At 50.5% G+C, this 17,163-nt stretch overlaps 2 protein-coding genes across 11 annotated transcripts in view; both read right to left on the bottom strand.

Moving 5' to 3' along the window:
• The window catches only part of LOC131396452 (uncharacterized), a 57,266-nt gene that overhangs the window by 25,493 nt on the left and 14,610 nt on the right, over positions 1 to 17,163 (bottom strand). For 2 of the 9 annotated variants that reach the window (XR_009216531.1, XM_058528652.1), the window contains exons 2-6: positions 16,438 to 16,557; positions 7,582 to 7,684; positions 5,174 to 5,245; positions 3,908 to 4,089; positions 2,944 to 3,366 (exon numbers count right to left, since the gene is read on the bottom strand). Coding sequence is in view for 6 of the 9 variants with exons in the window: in XM_058528652.1 (XP_058384635.1) it covers positions 3,942 to 4,089; positions 5,174 to 5,245; positions 7,582 to 7,684; positions 16,438 to 16,557 (443 nt within the window). In the remaining 3 variants the exon portion in view is untranslated. The other 7 variants (XR_009216530.1, XM_058528653.1, XM_058528658.1 and 4 more) reach the window with 7 other exon arrangements.
• Positions 7,930 to 9,127, bottom strand: LOC131396458 (ral-GDS-related protein-like). Of its 2 annotated transcripts, none has more exons than XM_058528684.1 (2): positions 9,044 to 9,127; positions 7,930 to 8,274 (listed from the first exon to the last, which is right to left on the bottom strand). In XM_058528684.1, the coding sequence occupies exons 1-2, from the start codon at positions 9,092 to 9,094 to the stop codon at positions 8,023 to 8,025; spliced, it is 303 nt and encodes a 100-aa protein (XP_058384667.1). In that variant the 5' UTR covers positions 9,095 to 9,127; the 3' UTR covers positions 7,930 to 8,022. The 2 variants fall into 2 exon arrangements, 1 of the variants encoding a protein (XP_058384667.1); XR_009216559.1 differs by lacking the exon at positions 7,930 to 8,274 and adding an exon at positions 8,858 to 8,943.

Here is a 17,163-nt window from a genome sequence, read left to right on the forward strand (position 1 = left end):
AAAGGGCAGTGAAGAGCACAGGAGAGAGACTGGTGATAGCACTGATGGCGGACAGACTTGCTAGTGAGGCAGAGAAAGTGAGGGGCCAAGAAGGCCGTCTTGACAGCAGATGAAATGGAGCAGGCACCTCAGTGAGGTCTCTTGGCAGCATCCCAAATGTTTTTGTGCTTTGAGCTCTTGAAACTTTGAAATATAACAATACGTTTCTTTTATTAAACTCTGCTGCGTGAAATAGAAAATATAGACAGTGGTTTCTTTCTGAGGTGAGAGGTTGAGTTGCAGGTGAGGAGAGAAAGATCTTCCTTTTTCATGCTGTTCTCTCATTTTCCTTTACTATGTACTTTATTTATTTGTACTTTCAAGTCAGCAGCGAGTTATCAACGTCACAGGATGATTCAGTTTTTCCCCATACAGTCACAGTAAAACCTACTTAAAGTGGATTATTCTTTTTGTGTAATATTCCAATAGATTCCAAAATATTATTTCCAAAGCACTTCGATGTCTATGTTCTCAAATTAGATATTTACTTCTAGGTCTCCATTTTTGTGTTCCTTCTTGCATGCTACTTCAGAGTTGCATCTAAGGAAATACCAGATTTCCCTCAGTTTTTTAGATCCATATGTGTTGGAAATTTGATTCATGAAGATGGACATGGCAGCTTGGGGATTATGCTATTATCAAGAGACCATTTTTCGGCATCAGTAATCTGACAAGAACTCACTGCTTGTTGAGATTTAATTGACTATTTGAGGAATCAAGCTTTCACTATTGGTACTTCTCTTTCTCTTTGGAGGGGAAGTATTGCCTTCATAGTCTTTCCATTACCAAACCACTTTCCTGGGTGGCTGTGCCCTGTCAGGAAGGGCCTGGGATGCCGGGAACCAGGATTCATCCTCAGCTTCTGCCTGTCCTGAGAAGGCTTCCCTGGCAGAGTCCAGCCTGTGTGTCTGGGTGACACTTGCAGCCATCAGAAAGGAGGCGATAACTCACAAGTGCCAAGCGATTCATCTGGCTCTTGTCTTACAGGGTGTTTCCAAGGGATGAGGTTCAAAATGCCACTTGGTAACCCCTTGAAAGCTCCTGGTCACGGGGTGGGTTCTCGGTGTGAGGTCAGAGCAGTGTCTATTCACCACCAGATGGGAAGCATTTCAGTATTTTAATTGCTAAGGCTGTGTTCATGCACGACCATGGATCATCTGTTCCGTGGCATTTCCTGCTGGACCACCCCACACCCATGTCATGCCTCATCTTTCAAAGCTCCAAACAGGGTTCACAACCCATCAGGTGGTTGTAATGTAACCACAGCGCAAGACAGGGGAAAAAAACACAACCACCCAAGGGTGACACACTTTAATGGTTCGGGCCAAATTGCCCCATTTGGACAAGTTGGCAACATCAACACTGAGTATGTAAACTGGAGGACTGTCTAAGACCATGGACCTCAGAATGACACGGCCTCAGATGTCACCTGGACAGCAAGGGACAGTGTGGGGTCACTCACTGGTCAGGATTATGGTCCCTTATCCTGGTAAAGCAGAGCTCACCCGGGATCCATCAGACCAAGCCAGGGAGGAGGCTGGGAGCCTTCTAGGGAATTTCTGCCCTAAAGTGAATGGCATAAGGAAGGCAGTTGTGCTGGAAATCCTGGTTCACAGAGAGCGGTCGGTCGTGTTTATGGAATGAGGCCCAGTGGTAGACTTAAAGCTGCGTCACAGATCTTTCCCATTGGATACAAAACAGCAGGAAACAGATTTCACAGTCCTGGACATGGACCCCAGCAGGATTCAATTCTAGGTCAGTGGTGAACCTGGAGGCACTAGAGGGGTATCAGGAGGGAAAGTCCTGTCTGCCTTTAGTCCATTTGCAAATCACCTTTGCGGGACTTGTCCTCTCCACATGCATGTTTTGATCTTTTTACATTGTTTTCCCCACTTACAGCTGATGCAATTCCAGAGATTGAACTAGAAAACTACAAGTTCCTAAAATTTGGTCAAAAGAAACCTCAACAGGAGAAGCAGAAAACATTCCTTCTTCCTCCAGAATGTAGAAAGGCACCCCCTGCCTATGGCACGACCTGGTCCTGGGTAGTGCTGTTTTAAAGACATCCACATTTCAGTGGTTGTTGCTTTGCCTGTGAAAGTACCATTAACCTTTAAATCCCAGGAGAACGGGCCGGGGACAGTGTCCGCCCCTGGAGCGGCTGAATGATACTGAAATGAACTTGTTCTCGGAGTTAGGGGGAATTGGGAGTGATGTCACTAGCCAAAAAGGGGGCTGGCCTTTCTCCCTTCTCCAACATACAATAAGTTGATGACTCAGAAGAGTTCTTTTTTTTTTTTTATAATTTTATTTATTTATTTTTTTCCCCCAAAGCCCCAGTAGATAGTTGTATGTCATAGTTGCATATCCTTCTAGTTGCTGTATGTGGGACGTGGCCTCAGCATGGCCGGAGAAGCGGTGCATCGGTGTGCGCCCGGGATCCGAACCCAGGCCGGCAGCAGCGGAGCGTGCGCACTTAACCACTAAGCCACGGGGCCGGCCCAGAAGAGTTCTTGATTCAAGGAGAAATGTGAGATTCTGTGTCTCACTCACATGCCTACAGAAAGCGACAGAACCACACCACAACTCCCAAGCTGTAAAGGGAACAGGACTTTAATATAATATTCAAATATGTCATTTATTATTTACAACAAATAACCACTGTCTCTCCCCAATGGGTGAGTAGGTGCTGAGGTAGAGATGTCAGGGAGCTGGGATGGGGTCATCCCTTCTCTCTTGGGCTTCAGGGGACCCCAGGAATCAGCTTACAATGCTCCCCTTCCCATCAAATGGGAGGAGCTGACCCTGTGCATCGCAAGCATCCCAGCTGTGTCCCCGCTGCTGAGGATGGGGCTGTGATCGGCCACTGGTATGGGGTTCGGGGTTGGGGCCTGGGGGCTGAGTAGAAGAGTCGGGTTATCTTGCGTGGCCTCCCTCAGAATCATGGCCCCCCACCATGTCCCCACTGCACTGGGTGCTCCAGACCCTGTGCTCAGTGCTGTCAGCCACCAGTACCCCATTCGTCCCTGCCACGTGAGCGATCATTTAGTATTACCTATTTCACAGAGGGGGAAACGGAGTCTCAGGAAGCTGAAGAGAGTCACCCCAGTCACAGGACTGGTCAATAGTGGAGCTGGGATCCCAGTGCCAGCTATCCGACTCCCCAAGGCCACGCTTAGCCCAAAGCCTTACTGAACCCCTAGGAGTCAGTCACCCCGGCCCAGACACTCACTCACCCCTGACCTTGATGATGGCCGGTTCTTCTTGGCCTTGCGTACTCTGCAGGCCAACTAGGTCTAGCGCTCTGGCTGGCAGGACAAGGTGTAGCTACAGGACAGAGAGGCACCTGTGAGCCTACCAGGAACCACACCTCAGGGGTCCCCCCACTGCCTGCCCAGCAGCTGGAGTCTGGGTGTCCCAGAGATCACCATGTAATCAGGCCGGGGGATGAGTGGGGCACCATGGAGACAGGCTCTCTGGACTGGCCAACAGGGAGAGTCCACCCCTGCCCTCACCCAACTCCTGCCCGGCCTCACCTCTCATTCTCGTTGAGCAACTCCATGTCCTGGAACGACGCCCCAAATGGCTCCCTCGGGCTCTAGCTTGTAATTCTTTGCAGCCTCCTGGAGCAGCAGGATCTCCCTCATGACTCGGTATTCCTGGGACCAGAGGGAAGGAGAGGATGCAGACAGGGCCTGGGTGGGGGATGCTGCAGGGGTCTTGTTGGAGGTGAGGAGTGGGGCAGGGGACCAGTCCTGGAAACCATCCTTCCCTCCAGTTCCATCCAGGATCTACCAGTTCTCAGAATGGGAATAATCAGCCCCTCCTCCAGGAAGATTTCCTTGATGCCATCCTCCCCTCAACCCACCCGCCAATTGGATGGGTCTCCCACTTCTCTGGTATCAAACTCTTCCACTCAATGTAAGATACAGCGGGTGAAGCCAAGGACTGTTCTGCCCAGAAGGTCTCTGATTTCCACCTCCTTCCTCTCCCCTGCAGGGAGTGCCACAGCTGCTCCTCAGTACTCTTCTCAAGGTTGATCCCATTCCCCTGGAAGGTAGACAGCCAGAGTACATCAGACAAAGACCCCTAGCCTGACTAGCTCCCTATGCCCACCCCTTCTCATGTTGCACTACTGCCAGATCCCCAGAGGGGGCCAGGCATGCAGAGAAAACAGGACTTGGACCTAGGCTTGCCTCTGGGCTCCAGAGGAGGAGGACATGGGGGTGTAACTGAGGGACCTGGCAGCACAACTCTCTCTGATGACAGACTTGGAGGCTGAGGCTTCAGGCAGAGGGGACTGCTCAGGCACTTATGTGCTTCCTGACTTGGGGGGGCCCGACTTCTTTCTCCCTTCATGGGCAACATGGGAGTTACAGGCTGAGTCCAGCTCAGATAAAACCTCACGCAGCTCTGCCATCAGGCAACTCTGAGCTTCCCCAGCCTGGGTAACTGGAATGGGTTTCTCTGGCAGAAACTCTGTTCACTCATCGCTAAAATAGGCCTGATGCCCCAGCTGCCAGCGGTGGCTGCAAGGCTTTCATGAGAGGAGATGTGCCAAGTGCTGAGAACTCAGAGCTCAGTTCGGGGGCTCCCGCATCCCAAGGCTCAGAATCCTGGTCCTTCCTGCCTAGACCTCAGGTGCACCCACCTCGAAATAGTCACCCATCACCAGGTGCAGCATCAGCAGGTCACTGAGCAGAGTTCCAAGATAGGGGACAACACCTTGTGACATCGGGGTGTGGGTGGGATGAACCTTTGCTCTCAAGTCGACCCCATGTAGACCCTCTCCTGAAAAGTCCCCACCCTCAGCCACCTGGCCCACCCCAGGGTTCCCACGAGGAGCAGCCTAGGACCCTCAGCAGCCTCCCGTCAATTCCTACTCCCTTCACACCCCAAGAACACCACACTCCTCCTCCTCACCTCCCAGGGCCGGCTTCTGGCAAATCACAGGGTGTGCAGTCCCTTGCCCTCCCCAAAACACACTCATCCTGCACCAGCTCTTCCAGGCCCTCCTCTTGGTCACTTCTACTGGGGGATTCAGACACTGTGGCACCAAGATGAAGGGCCCTCATCTTTTGATTTCAGGCCTCCAGCTGGGAGCACAGAGCCCCTCCCCCACAGGCACACTAACCTGCCGCTGCTGCTGCTTCTCCTGCACTCTCTGGGGGTTGCTCTCTGGGGGAGCAAACGTGGAGGGCCCCTCCTGCCAGGGTCGAGGACAGTGTCAGTGAGGCCATACTCCCCTCACCCCATTTCTCTCCAGCACCACTGGCCTCCGACACTGGACATCTGACTTGAGTCAACTGGTACCAATGTCATTCCATCCTCCAAGGTCTTGTGATTCCAGAACAAGCCCAGCTCCAACTCTCACTCTGGGTGTGAGCTTGGGCTTGTGGCCTGGCCTCCTTGAGCCTGTTTCCTCATCTGGAAAGTGTGAGAACTCCGGCTACCACACAGGTTCTCATGAGGACTCAGTGTCACAAGACTGTCATCATTGTTCTGGCCCTCACCCCTCCAGGTGGAGTAGGCAGAAAGCTCCCACATTCCTTTCCTCCCTCTTACCTCAACACCACCCTGTGAGGCCTGCACCACACAATCACCATCCCTCCATTTCCCTGATGAGGAGACAGAGACCCAAACATAGGCAGTGTGTTGCTCAGGGGCCCACAGAAGAGAGGCCGCTTGCCCCTCTCAGTCAGAGGCCCTGTTCCAACATCCTTGCCTAACCCCCAGCCCCACCACTGACAAGAGTCCTGTCCCTTGAGCTCTCAAAGCTTGGTCCTGGGCTGAGTCATGGATGGAGAGGACGGGGTGTCTTGGGAGTCTGGTTGAGTGGCTCCTGCCTGCCCCAGTCCCGTGGAGTGTCTGGGCCCCAGGCTGGGCCAGAGGCCAAGCCAAAGCCTTCTCCTCCCCAAGGAACGCCTCAGGACATTCCCCTGCACTGAATCCTTTTTTTTTTTTTTGTGAGGAGATCAGCCTTGTGCTAACATCTGCCAATCCTCCTCTTTTTTTGCTGAGGAAGACTGGCCCTGGGCTAACATCCATGCCCATCTTCCTCCACTTTATATGGGACGTTGCCACATCATAGGTCGACAAGCGGTGCGTCGGTGCGCACCCGGGATCCGAACCGGCGAACCCTGAGCCGCCGCAGCGGAGTGCGCGCACTTAACCGCTTGCGCCACAGGGACGGCCCCTGAACTCTTTCTTTATCCACTCAAGAACTGGACCTCCAAGGTGCCACCTCTGATCAACAGAGAAGGGGATGACAGGACATTTTGATTCCCCGTTTACATGAAGCTCCTAAGGTCCTTTCAGCAGGATCCACTAAGAATCCATCAGTTGCCTAGACGCTTCTCATAAGCCACTGGGGGCATATGTCATTGCCAACCAGGCACTCAGGTTAGACTCCTGTGGTTGATTCAAGTGAAGTGACTGCTCTAGGGGTCCAGTGGGGAGTCCCAGAATGCACACACATCTCTCACCTGAGGATGAGCACCCTGTTTTTCCACCTGGGCCATGGGAATCCTCTGCCACGCACATCCCTGGGGCAGGCAGGATGCAGCCCCTTGGAGATGTGGTGAAGATAGAAGGAGCAGCAGGGTCCTGGCTTCCTGAGGATAGGTTTAGGCTGAGGGCAAAACCCACCCCAACCACCCAACAGCCTGGAAGAAGCTACATCCAGCAGGATGGACATACATGGAAGCCAGAGACCTGTTGATGGCGCCAGCTCGGCAACTCCTCCTGGAACAGCCCAGCCAACACCATTGTGTCTCATGACCAGGCCCTCCCGCCCACAAATGGCACCCCACCTGCCCATGGGCAGAACAGATCCCTCTGCTTGTTAATCTGGATGAGATAGACGGGAATGTTTCAGAGAAAGTTCAAGGGAGAAACTATCAAAACCACAGCCTGCCCAGTGCCCCTCCTCCGCACCCTTCCTCTCTTTCCAGACCCCCAGCCTCCACTCTACCTTGATCATCAGTTCTCTGTTCAAGGACTTGTCTTGACTATTGAGTTCCTTAAGATTTTCAGAGCTCTCTCTCAGGGGAGGGGAAAGAACGAGGGATAAATTTAGGAATAATGTGAGGGGTCTGAATGCAAATCCCTTTTCTTTGCAAACCCAAGAGATTCAAACTGCCTGAAGGAGTGTTCTCGCTGGGCTCCTCTGAGCGCTAAGGTCTCATGGTACTGGGAGGGGGCTCTCCTGTTGGTCACTGGGGTCTCCACTCCCCAGTTCTACAGAACAGCTCTGTTTTGACTGCTTTGAGTTTCAACTGGGCATGGGGTTCTGTTGCTATAAACACTTGAAAATCTCCAATTTGGCTCAACTTAGTACCTGACACTTAGGGAAGCCGAGTCCTAAAGCAGAACTGGTGCATTAAGGACCCCGGAAGGTTTAGAGACCCCCTGCCGAGGCCCAGGCCCTGTCCCCAGCATTTGCTGCCTCCCAGGAGTTCCCAGCTGACTGAGGGGCCAATGGCAGACATACAAGAGATCCCCCATCCACCCTGGTCCTCCTATGGAGAGAGGCCTACCCACCGGGAAACTTCCCCCGTGTGTTCTTCAGGTGGCTTGTGAAGGTTTTCTGCAGAGCAGAGTTGACAGTGCAGGACGAGAAGAAGTTCTTCAGGATCTCGAACTCCTGGGGAAGGGAAGAGAATGAGCTGTGAGGTGGGGCACTGTAGCCCAGCTTGCTCTAGCTTCAGTACCCTTCTATTTAAATCTCCCCTCCTGGATGAGACAGATGCTCAGGGAGTCCCAGAAGGGCACATTTAGGACCCAAAGAGTAACACTCACAGGGAGCAGGATTTTAGCTCAACCCAGGGAAGGAGCCAGGTAGGAAGTGAGCATCCTCTCACTGGGACCTGGAGTTAAAGTCAGCGGGCCCCTGGCAGGAAGGTCCTAGGGACTGTGCAGGGGCTTAGACCACACACTGCAATCCTGGGAGCTGATAAATGTGGAGAGGCAGTTCCCAAGGCTTCAGAGAGGGGCTCCACTGGGCCTCCCACAGCACACCTGGGCCACCTGGATCCAGCGCTCCACCACCCTCACCCTGTCCTGGGCTGTCTTGCTCGGGTCCCCGAGGCAGGGGATGATGACGAAGCTGGCCACCCTTCTGACGTGGTCGACGGTGGCCTGGACGTTGGGTGTCTGGTGCTCATTGCCGGGCTTGTTCCTCTTGCCCCAGGTGGAGCCCAGACACGGAGAGGACACCACCTTCTGGAAGAGCTCCTGGAGAACAGGGGGAGTGTCACCGAGCCCTGCCACACCCCAGGTCTGTGCCTACAGCCCCCAAAGTCCCACACAGGAGTCACAGTTTAGAGCTGGAGCTCAGAAAGCTCAGGATGTGGCCTGAGCCTTGTGACAGTCCCTGGCTTTTCTTCTCTGTCCACTGAGGACACCCAGCACAGGATGACCCAGGACCCAATACTGGCAGGGAAGGGAGAGGGGCATTTGAACCCAGCCCGTGCTGGCTAACTCCAAGCTCCAGATGGTGGCTCAACTAGGCTCATCCCAAGGGGGCATCTTCCAATACCCTGATCCCCCCTCTGGTCCCACTCCACATTCTGATGCACATCCCCGCGTGGCAGCTACACCCACAGGCCTTGTCTGTCTCCCTTGTAGTGGAGTACACATCAGGCGTCTAATAAGTCCTGAGGCTGTTGAGACTCCTGAGCAGACGGTTGGGCCACCAGGGTCCAGGCTGTACACAGTGAGCCCTTCCCTGCACAGATGGGCCAGGGCCCACCCAGCTTTCCATCTCTTCTACCTCATGGAGTTGGCACAGTCACTCTGTGCAACAGGTCCTCTTAATGTCCACCTCCACGGTCTGCAGGTGGACAGCAAAGGCTTGGGTGTTCAGAAAGTTGCCCAGGTCTTATGATTGGTAAAGGGTGGAGCCTGGATTTGGGCCCAGATCATAGGAGTCTGGATCAGGTCTGGGGCAACGATAGCAGAGGGAAGGCCTGCCCCACACCACCCTGAAAGCCCAGCTGCTCACCGCATCCATCATGGTAAACTGCTCCACCACCAGCTTAGGAGGGAAGGCCATGAGATTAAGCTTCTCACGCTCCTTAAGAGCCACAGGTGGAGATGGACTTCTCACTAGAAATGATGGTCCAGGTGACTCTAGCTAAGCAGCTCCTACTCCTGCTGGAGCCCATGTTGGCCCTTGCTCCACCTCCAACACTGCTGGTGGAGGGGACACTGGCTCCAGTGCTAGAGGGGGTGGTGTCAACGGAGCTGGAGCCAGCTCTACCTCCACCACTGCCCACTGCTCTTCTTCTGCCGCTGGCTGGAGCTCAGCAGCTGACGCTGGAGTGGGATAAAAACAAAGATTCACCCACATAGCTGACTTTCCATGTGACCTTCTAAACACAAGAAAGATCCCACTCCCTTCCAGGAATACCCAGCCTGCAGTCCCCCTTACCATCTGGCTCTGCCTCAGTGGCCTCCAGAAGCTCACACCGGACAAGGGTAAGAGGGTCACGGCAGCTCATCTCCTAGCCAGGCAAGGTGACATTCATGTACATCCCCTTTAGCTTCAAAAAGGGACAGCCTGAGTCTGGTCCCTCCCTAGTTCTAGTCCAACCTCATCATCTCAAGCTCCTGAGTGTGGAGACCCTCTGCTCCTGCTCTCATCTCAGAGCAGCACTGGAAAGTGTGGGTGGCCTCATGTACCTGCCCCTTGTCTAGTGAGTTTGTGGAGTTGAAACCATTGGGCAGTTACTCGACAACCTAATGAGTGGAGTTCTGCAAAGACTGCCTGGGAACTGGGCCAGAAGAAATCAGGGGCTGCCTGCACACTGCCACTGGGGCCAACCACCAAGAGAATATCTGTTCCTCAGTTCAGGCACAGAGGGGCATCTCTGCAAAGAACTCTGGTCAGGGAGGGAAGGAGATGAATCCTCTAGTGCTCGGTAACAATATGAGTAGAGGTGCTCACCTTCTCATGCTGCCAGGCATGGCCTGAAGTATGAACATGACCTAGCTGTTAGGTTTCCGACACCTAACAACCAGCACCTGCTCAGGAATGACCCGCCCCTTATGTCCTGCCTTCTCTCCTCCTCACAGACACATGCACACACACACACACACACAAAGAGGGGCAAGGGGTGTGGGGCTGATCAGGTGGGATCACAGCTGTGCCCTGGCCTGCACTAGCCTCCCCTGGGCTGCCCCGTGTTACCTTTCACAGCCTCCTGCCAGATGCCCAGAGGCGTCAAGAATTAAGGCTGAGCCAACATCGCCAACTACCAAAAAGATTCTCTTTCTGGGATTTTTTGAGCCCAGATCCTCCAAAAGTTGGGAAACAACAACAAAACATCTTTGCCTGTTGACTGTCTCCAATCAAGTGAGGTGGATGGGGCAATGTGGGTGCCTGGTTACCAGAGTTCTAAGATCTGTTGAGGTCTATGACCCCACGTCATCTCTTGAACTGTACACAATGAGACCACATAGCCCTACCCACAGGTCCCTGGAAACCTAACTAGGGACCTAGTTTTGAGGAGACAGAGATGAATGCAGACCTCCTTTTCCTTACTATTTCTTCATCCTGGGATAGTCCCTGTGCCTCTCAGGTCCTCCCCAGTCTCTAAACCTGCACCATGGGAATCAAGCTAGAATCTACTTCCTAGGGACATCACCCGGTGTATATGAGATAATATCTATTACCCCTGTGGGCTGGTGTCACATGTACCTAAGGCACAAACTTAGAGATGGAAGAATAACAAGGAGGGGTGGGATGTAGTACAGAACACCACTCAAAACAGGCCTGGGCTCCAAGAATGTGATATTGGGACAGTCACTTCCAACTTGGCCTCATTTTCAGGTCAACACCATGAGGGGGTTGCAACTAATGGAAATTCAGATATTGCCATCTGTGGCATAAAACCATTCAATTGTTTCCTGTTTTATGGAGAATGAGACCGAAGTGCCTCATCTTGGCCTATGAGGTGGGCAGCCTCCACAGTGGTACCCAGTAAGCCCCACCCATGTTATACACTTCCCCGTGGAACCACAAAGAGGTTAGTAACTGGCTTCTGAACATAATAAGAGCCAAAGTGATGGGATGTCTTGTCTAAATTTTAACTAAAAATGTCTCTCACTTCCTCTTACTCCCTCTCTCATGTGCCATCTCTCTCTCTCTCACTCTGTCAAATCCCTGGAAGTGAGGAATCAAATACCGGTGTATTGGGGCTGCCCAATGTGGAGGCACATTGAAGAGAGAAGCAAGGGAGTGCCTGGGCCAACAGACAGAAAGGAACTCAGGCTCTCAATACAAAATGAATTCTGAAGGCTGAGAGTGAACTTGTGGGCCAGTCCTCCCCTAGTCGAGCCTCAGTTGAGGCCACAGCCCCAATCTGTTAAACTCACTGAGACAGAGGCACCCAGCTAAAACATGCCTGATTGCTGATCCACACAAATTGTGAGATTGTCAACATTTGTTGTTTTGAAATGCAAGGTTAGGGGCAATGAAGTCAGAGAGGGAAAGGTAACGAACACAGCCTACCAGGCCCTGGCCCTACCTTCCACCCTAGCTCCTGTTCTCTTCTCCCAGCCTCCCTCCAGTTGCATTGGCCACCTTTCTAACCTCCTCTGGCCAAACTCACTTCTGCCTGTGAGACTCAGGACCAGTGGTGCCATCTCCCTGACACACTGCTCCCAGACTTGTGCAAGGCTGACTCCCTCTTGTCATTCCGGTCCCAGAAAATGTCACCCTAGAGAGGTCTTTCAGACCCTCCTACCCAGTGACGCCCAGCCCTCCCTCACAGCCCCCTGATGTGTTTCTCTACAGCACTTGCTCTTTTCTTTCTCATGTCTTTGCTTTTGTCCATTTCCCCTCTAGACTGTGAGCTCCCGGCAGGCAGGGACCACTTGGTCATTTTCATCCTGCACTTCAGCCCACCAGGGCACCTGGCACAGGGTGAGTGCTCAGGACACAGCTGCTGAATGAGTATATGGGTAGATCTTGCACCCGGCCCCCTGCTTTTGACCAACTTTCATTGTGGAGATGAACACTAGTAATAGGAGGTACAAGTTGTTTCTGAGGCAGGGGGACAGCCAGAAAGACCTCTGGTTGACTCTTCGCTGCTCCAGGAGCTCAAGAATAGTTCAGTGGACACCAAGTAAATTCCAGGATTACAGCAGAATGACTTGATATATATATATATTATGTAATGGTTACCAAAATAAGTTTAGTTAACATCAATCACCAAACAGAAAAAAAGATTGTTTCCTGATGATGAGACTTTTTAGGATCTACTCTCTTAGCAAGTTTCAAATATACCACACAGCAATGTTAACTTAGTGCTGTATATCAAGTATACCTCAATACAACTGAAAAAAAATAAAAGCAAAAACTCACTGGCCACCACTGACACAAGAGGCTGCCCGCCCCCTCGTGGCCAGAACTAGCACTGCTGCCCAGGCCGGAACTCCAAACAGAAAGGAATCTTTCTTCAGGTGTCCTCAAGGCAGATGCTCTCCAGGGTCCCAGGGGTAAAGCAGCAGGACCTGTCAGCTTCGAGGGAGTGGGAGGAATCTCGGGAGCCTACCGTGCACCTCTCTTGCTTTTCCCCACCAGGTGTCCTCTTCACTCCTAAGGCATCCTAACTGCAGCCATGACAATGATTTCCCCTACTTCCAGATGAGGACCGCAAGGGTCCAACAAGGATTAGTCTTCTCCCTGGACTCTGGACTTGGTGTCCAGTGCTCTGGCATCTTCTTCCTTATCCTCAGTTCTCATCCACCCAAGCCCCCTAGCCTCGTCAGTTCTAAAGGATCTCCAGGGGCTGGAAATCATTTTCTCAGGGTTTCAGAGCACAGTAGGTCATCAACAGAGAACCTAGTCCAACAGACATGTAGTGAGTGCATGGAACACTTGGAGTCACTCGCTGGATGCACTCCACTTTATACAGGAGGACCCTCACTGAGATCTTCTCTCCTGTTCCCAATGCCTACACAAAGGGAGGATGGGCTCATCACAGTTTTGGGTGCCCACAGAGGTGGACTGCAGGACCCCAGTCCTGTGATCCCCAGGCTGGGCCAGGGATGGATCTGGAACAGGTAGACACCTAGGAACCTTAGGGATTCCTCTTCCCATCTCTGGGCCCCTGTGCACGAATCTAGGAGAACGGATGCTACTGCCCCGTGGGAGAGCTGCCTCCAACCTCTCTCCCTCCTGCCTCTTGTCACATCCCCGGTGTCAGCTCTTTCTTGACTGCACCTCAGTGTTCTCCATATGAGAAGTCAAGTGTGACGGAGTGTGCCTGTGCAGGTGTGATGATGAGGAGAGGAAAATGACCCCATATGGAAAAGGGTGCGCAGCAATCCTCTAGGATCTTAAAGCCACTCATTGCCAAAGGAAACCTGAGGGAAGAGGTGGAGCCTTGGCCAAGTAAGCTGGAGCTCTCTCTAGTCTTCAGGACTCTGACGACCTCCTGTGGTCTGGGACAGTACCTGCCTCTTTCTAGGCCAGTTTCCCAACTGCACAGTGCGGGGTAAGATGTGCAACAGCACAAGCATGTGCTCGGCCAGGACAAGTCATCAGGCCCCATAGATACATTAAGTATGTTTTAATGTGTATTGAAGTGTATTGAAGACATTAATATTGCTGTGCAATCATCACCACGATCCATCTTCAGAACACTTCTCATTTTACAAAACTGAAACTCTATACCCATTCATGAATAATCCCCCATTCCCCCTCCTCCCACCCACTGGCAAACACCATTCTACTTTCTGTCTCTCTGAATCTGGTGATTTCAGGAAGCTCTAGAAGGGAAATCACACAAGGTTGTATTTTTGTGACTAGCTTATTTCATTTAGAGTAATATCTTGAAGGTTCATCCATGGTGTGCCATATATTAGACTTTCCTTCATTTTTCAAGGATGAATAATATACCATTGTATGTATATAGCACATTTTGCTCATCCATACATCCCTGGACAGATACCATAGCAAGGCCCACAACCAAGCCCAAAATAAAATGGGGCCCCAGCCAGATTTTTCTCAACAGTACCCTGGAGACTACTTTTTTAAGCCATATCCCATATGATATTTACTAAGGATTTAATCTTGGGCCGAGAGTTGCTTTTCAGAAACTCCATTTCTCTTCCTTAAGCAAGTTTCAACTACTTTGAACCAATGAGACAACAAGACGGCTTGCAAGACTCAAACTGCAACTGCATAAGTGACTGGAGGATGAACTGGGGGACCAAGAACTCCCCTGCCAATCATGTTAAGGACACCGTCTTTTGAACGTGGGATGTGTGACAGAACATGAAAATCTGTGCTTGCACAAAATAAGTGACTGGAGGATGAACTGGGGGACCAAGAACTCCCCTGCCAATCATGTTAAGGACACCATCTTTTGAACGTGGGATGTGTGACAGAACATGAAAATCTGTGCTTGCACAAAATGCCTAGGACTGCTCCCAAACTTACTGCACCCGCTCCTTTGCCCTTTTCAAGCCCTTTTCAACAGCCCATTGGGGAGAAAGATTTAACCTTCGTCTCTTTGCTGGCCAACCTCGTAATAAAGCTTTTTCCCCTTCTACAAGAGCGGGTATCCTGTTTGGCTAATGGGTGCATTGGGCTGTAAGCCCTTCCTTGATTACAATACTTGTGTGGCTTCCATGTTTTAGCTATTATGAATAATGATGCCATGAACATGAGTGTTGAAATATGTCTTTGAGAACATGCTTTCAACTCCTTGGTGGGGTATACACCCAGAATAGGAATTGCTGGGTCCTATATAATTATATTTTTAATTTTTTTTAGGAATTGTTATACTGATTTCTACAGCAACTATATATTCCCACCACAATACACAAGGGTTCCAACTTCTCCACATCTTGGCCAACAGTGGTTCTATTCTTTTTCTTCTTCTTTTTTTTTTCTTTTTGATAGATGCCATCCTAATGAATGTGAGGTGGTCTCTCACTGTGTATCTGATTTGCATTTCCCTAATGATTACTGATGATGAGCATCTTTTCATATGCTTATTGGTTATTTGCATATCTTCTTTGAGCAAATGTCTACTCATATACTTTGTTCAAATTTGATTTGAGTTGTTTGTTTTTTGTTGTTGAATTTAGGAGTTCTCCAACTATTCTGGATATTAAGCCTTTGTCAGATACATGGTTTGCAAATATGGTCGCCCATCCTATGGGTTGTGCTTTTACTCTGTTGATAATGGCTTTTGAGGCACAAAACTTTTTAATATCCATGAAGTCCAGCATATGTATTTTCCTATTTTATTGGCTGCTCTTGGGTGTCAGAACCATGAAATCATTACCAAATCCTATCTTGTCAAGTTTTGCCTTATGTTTTCTTCTAAGGGTATTATAGCATTAGCTCTTACACTTAGGTATTTGATTCACTGGGAATCAAGTTATGTATACAGTGTTAGGTAAATGTCCAAGTTGATTCCTTTGCATGTAGATATCCACTATTTCCAGCACAACTTGTTGAAAAGACTTTTCCCCATTTAATAATCTTGGCACCCTTGTCAAACATCATTTGATCACATGGGTGAGGGTTAATTTCTGGGCTCTCAATTCTGTTTCCATTGCTCAATATGGCTGTCTTTATGCCATGACAATGCTGTTTTGATACTGTAGATTTATAGTAAGTTTTCAATCAGGAAGAATCAGTCCTCCAACTTAGTATCTCCTTTCAAGATTATTTTTGGTATCTGGGCTTATTTGAGATTCCATAAGAATCTTAGGATGGGTTTTTTTCTATTTCAGCACAAAATGCCCTTGGGATTTTGATAAGGACTGCACTGCATTTGTTGATCTCTTTGGATAATGTTGACACCGTCACAATAAGGAGTGTTCCAATCCACGGTGATCGGATGTCTTTCATTTCTAATAGTGCCGGATGGCTGTTCAGGTGGGGGGGGGGCCCTCCTCGAGGTAGTCGTGAAGAAACCCACAGTTCCTCCTCACTGTGCCTTCACCATTTCCTTAGAACCCATCAACAGTCAACAGAGGTCAAAATGCATGTAAAATGCACGCAGGAAGTTTTCAAAGATTGGATGTGCATGGAGCACACATTTCTTCCACTCCTCTCCATTAGCAAGAACCACGGACTGAAGCAGCAGACCCTAACACATGGAGACTGCAGACTCACCCAGCAGACCCCAACAAACGGGGACTGTGGACTAACTAAGGGCCAGGGACTCGGGTTCCTGGCAGAACCATCTGGCAGCTCAAGCTGAACCACTAAGCCTTTGCCTGGCACTGCTGACTAACCAAGTGCTAAGACTGATGCTCTCTTAGAGCATCCTGTCAGTCTAGACTGACCCACTGACCCTGGACTGGAAAGCCAGGTAGATCAGGAGGTCAAGGCAAACAGAGTGGATCTCAGATCCAAGAGAAACTTACCCACAGCCCTCAGAAACAGTGAAAAAGATGGAGAACTCAAAGGTTTTGCTGGTACCAATGACTGTTTCTCATCCTCGAAGCCATCAGGCGTCTCCTTTGGATCCCACTGCTGCCACCAAACTGGTACAAAACAAAATAAAATTCAGTAAATTTTAAACATCTTATTGGCTTTATTCAACAGTTCATGAATCAGGCAGCATCCAGTCTAGCAGAGAGAAAGGACCTCCAAGGAGTTCTACAAAATGAAGGAATTTATAGGCAGAAGGGAGCAAGAACAAGGAAGTTACACTAGATAAAAAAGCGGGTTGGTTACCGCAAGGTTACTTTCCTTTAGAGGATGGCAGGGTTCTATCAGGAAGATGACCTACCTGCTGCGCATGAGGTGATTCCTGATTGACTGGTTTAAGATTCTATTCCTGGGCCAAAAGTCTAATTAAGTCTCGACTTGTTTATGTGAGGCATAGCCTAAGCGGCTCCATTTGGGTCTGGTGTCTTGTTTTAAACACATGACTTCTGCTGGTCCCTGCTTTCCCCAGTTACCCCCCGGCTGTCCCTTCACTGACCATTGTTGGTCACACACCCACTGCACCTGCCTCCAGTCCTTCCCCTTCAACACCGTAATCTCACACACAGCTCCTCCCGACACTATCATGACGTCTCCCACCACACGTCGCCTATACTTTCCACACTGCCATCAAGATGCTTCACAAACACCACCACCATTTA

Source organism: Diceros bicornis, chromosome 33, assembly GCF_020826845.1.
Source record: "Diceros bicornis minor isolate mBicDic1 chromosome 33, mDicBic1.mat.cur, whole genome shotgun sequence".
Classification (NCBI taxonomy): domain Eukaryota; kingdom Metazoa; phylum Chordata; class Mammalia; order Perissodactyla; family Rhinocerotidae; genus Diceros; species Diceros bicornis.

Coding starts and splice junctions, on each gene's coding strand:
- LOC131396458 (XM_058528684.1), bottom strand. CDS start 9,094: ATGGCCTTCCCTCCTAAGCTGGTGGTGGAGCAGTTTACCATGATGGAT. Junction 8,275..9,043: donor AGTTTACCATGATGGATGCG/GTGAGCAGCTGG, acceptor CCTGTTCTCCAG/GAGCTCTTCCAGAAGGTGGT.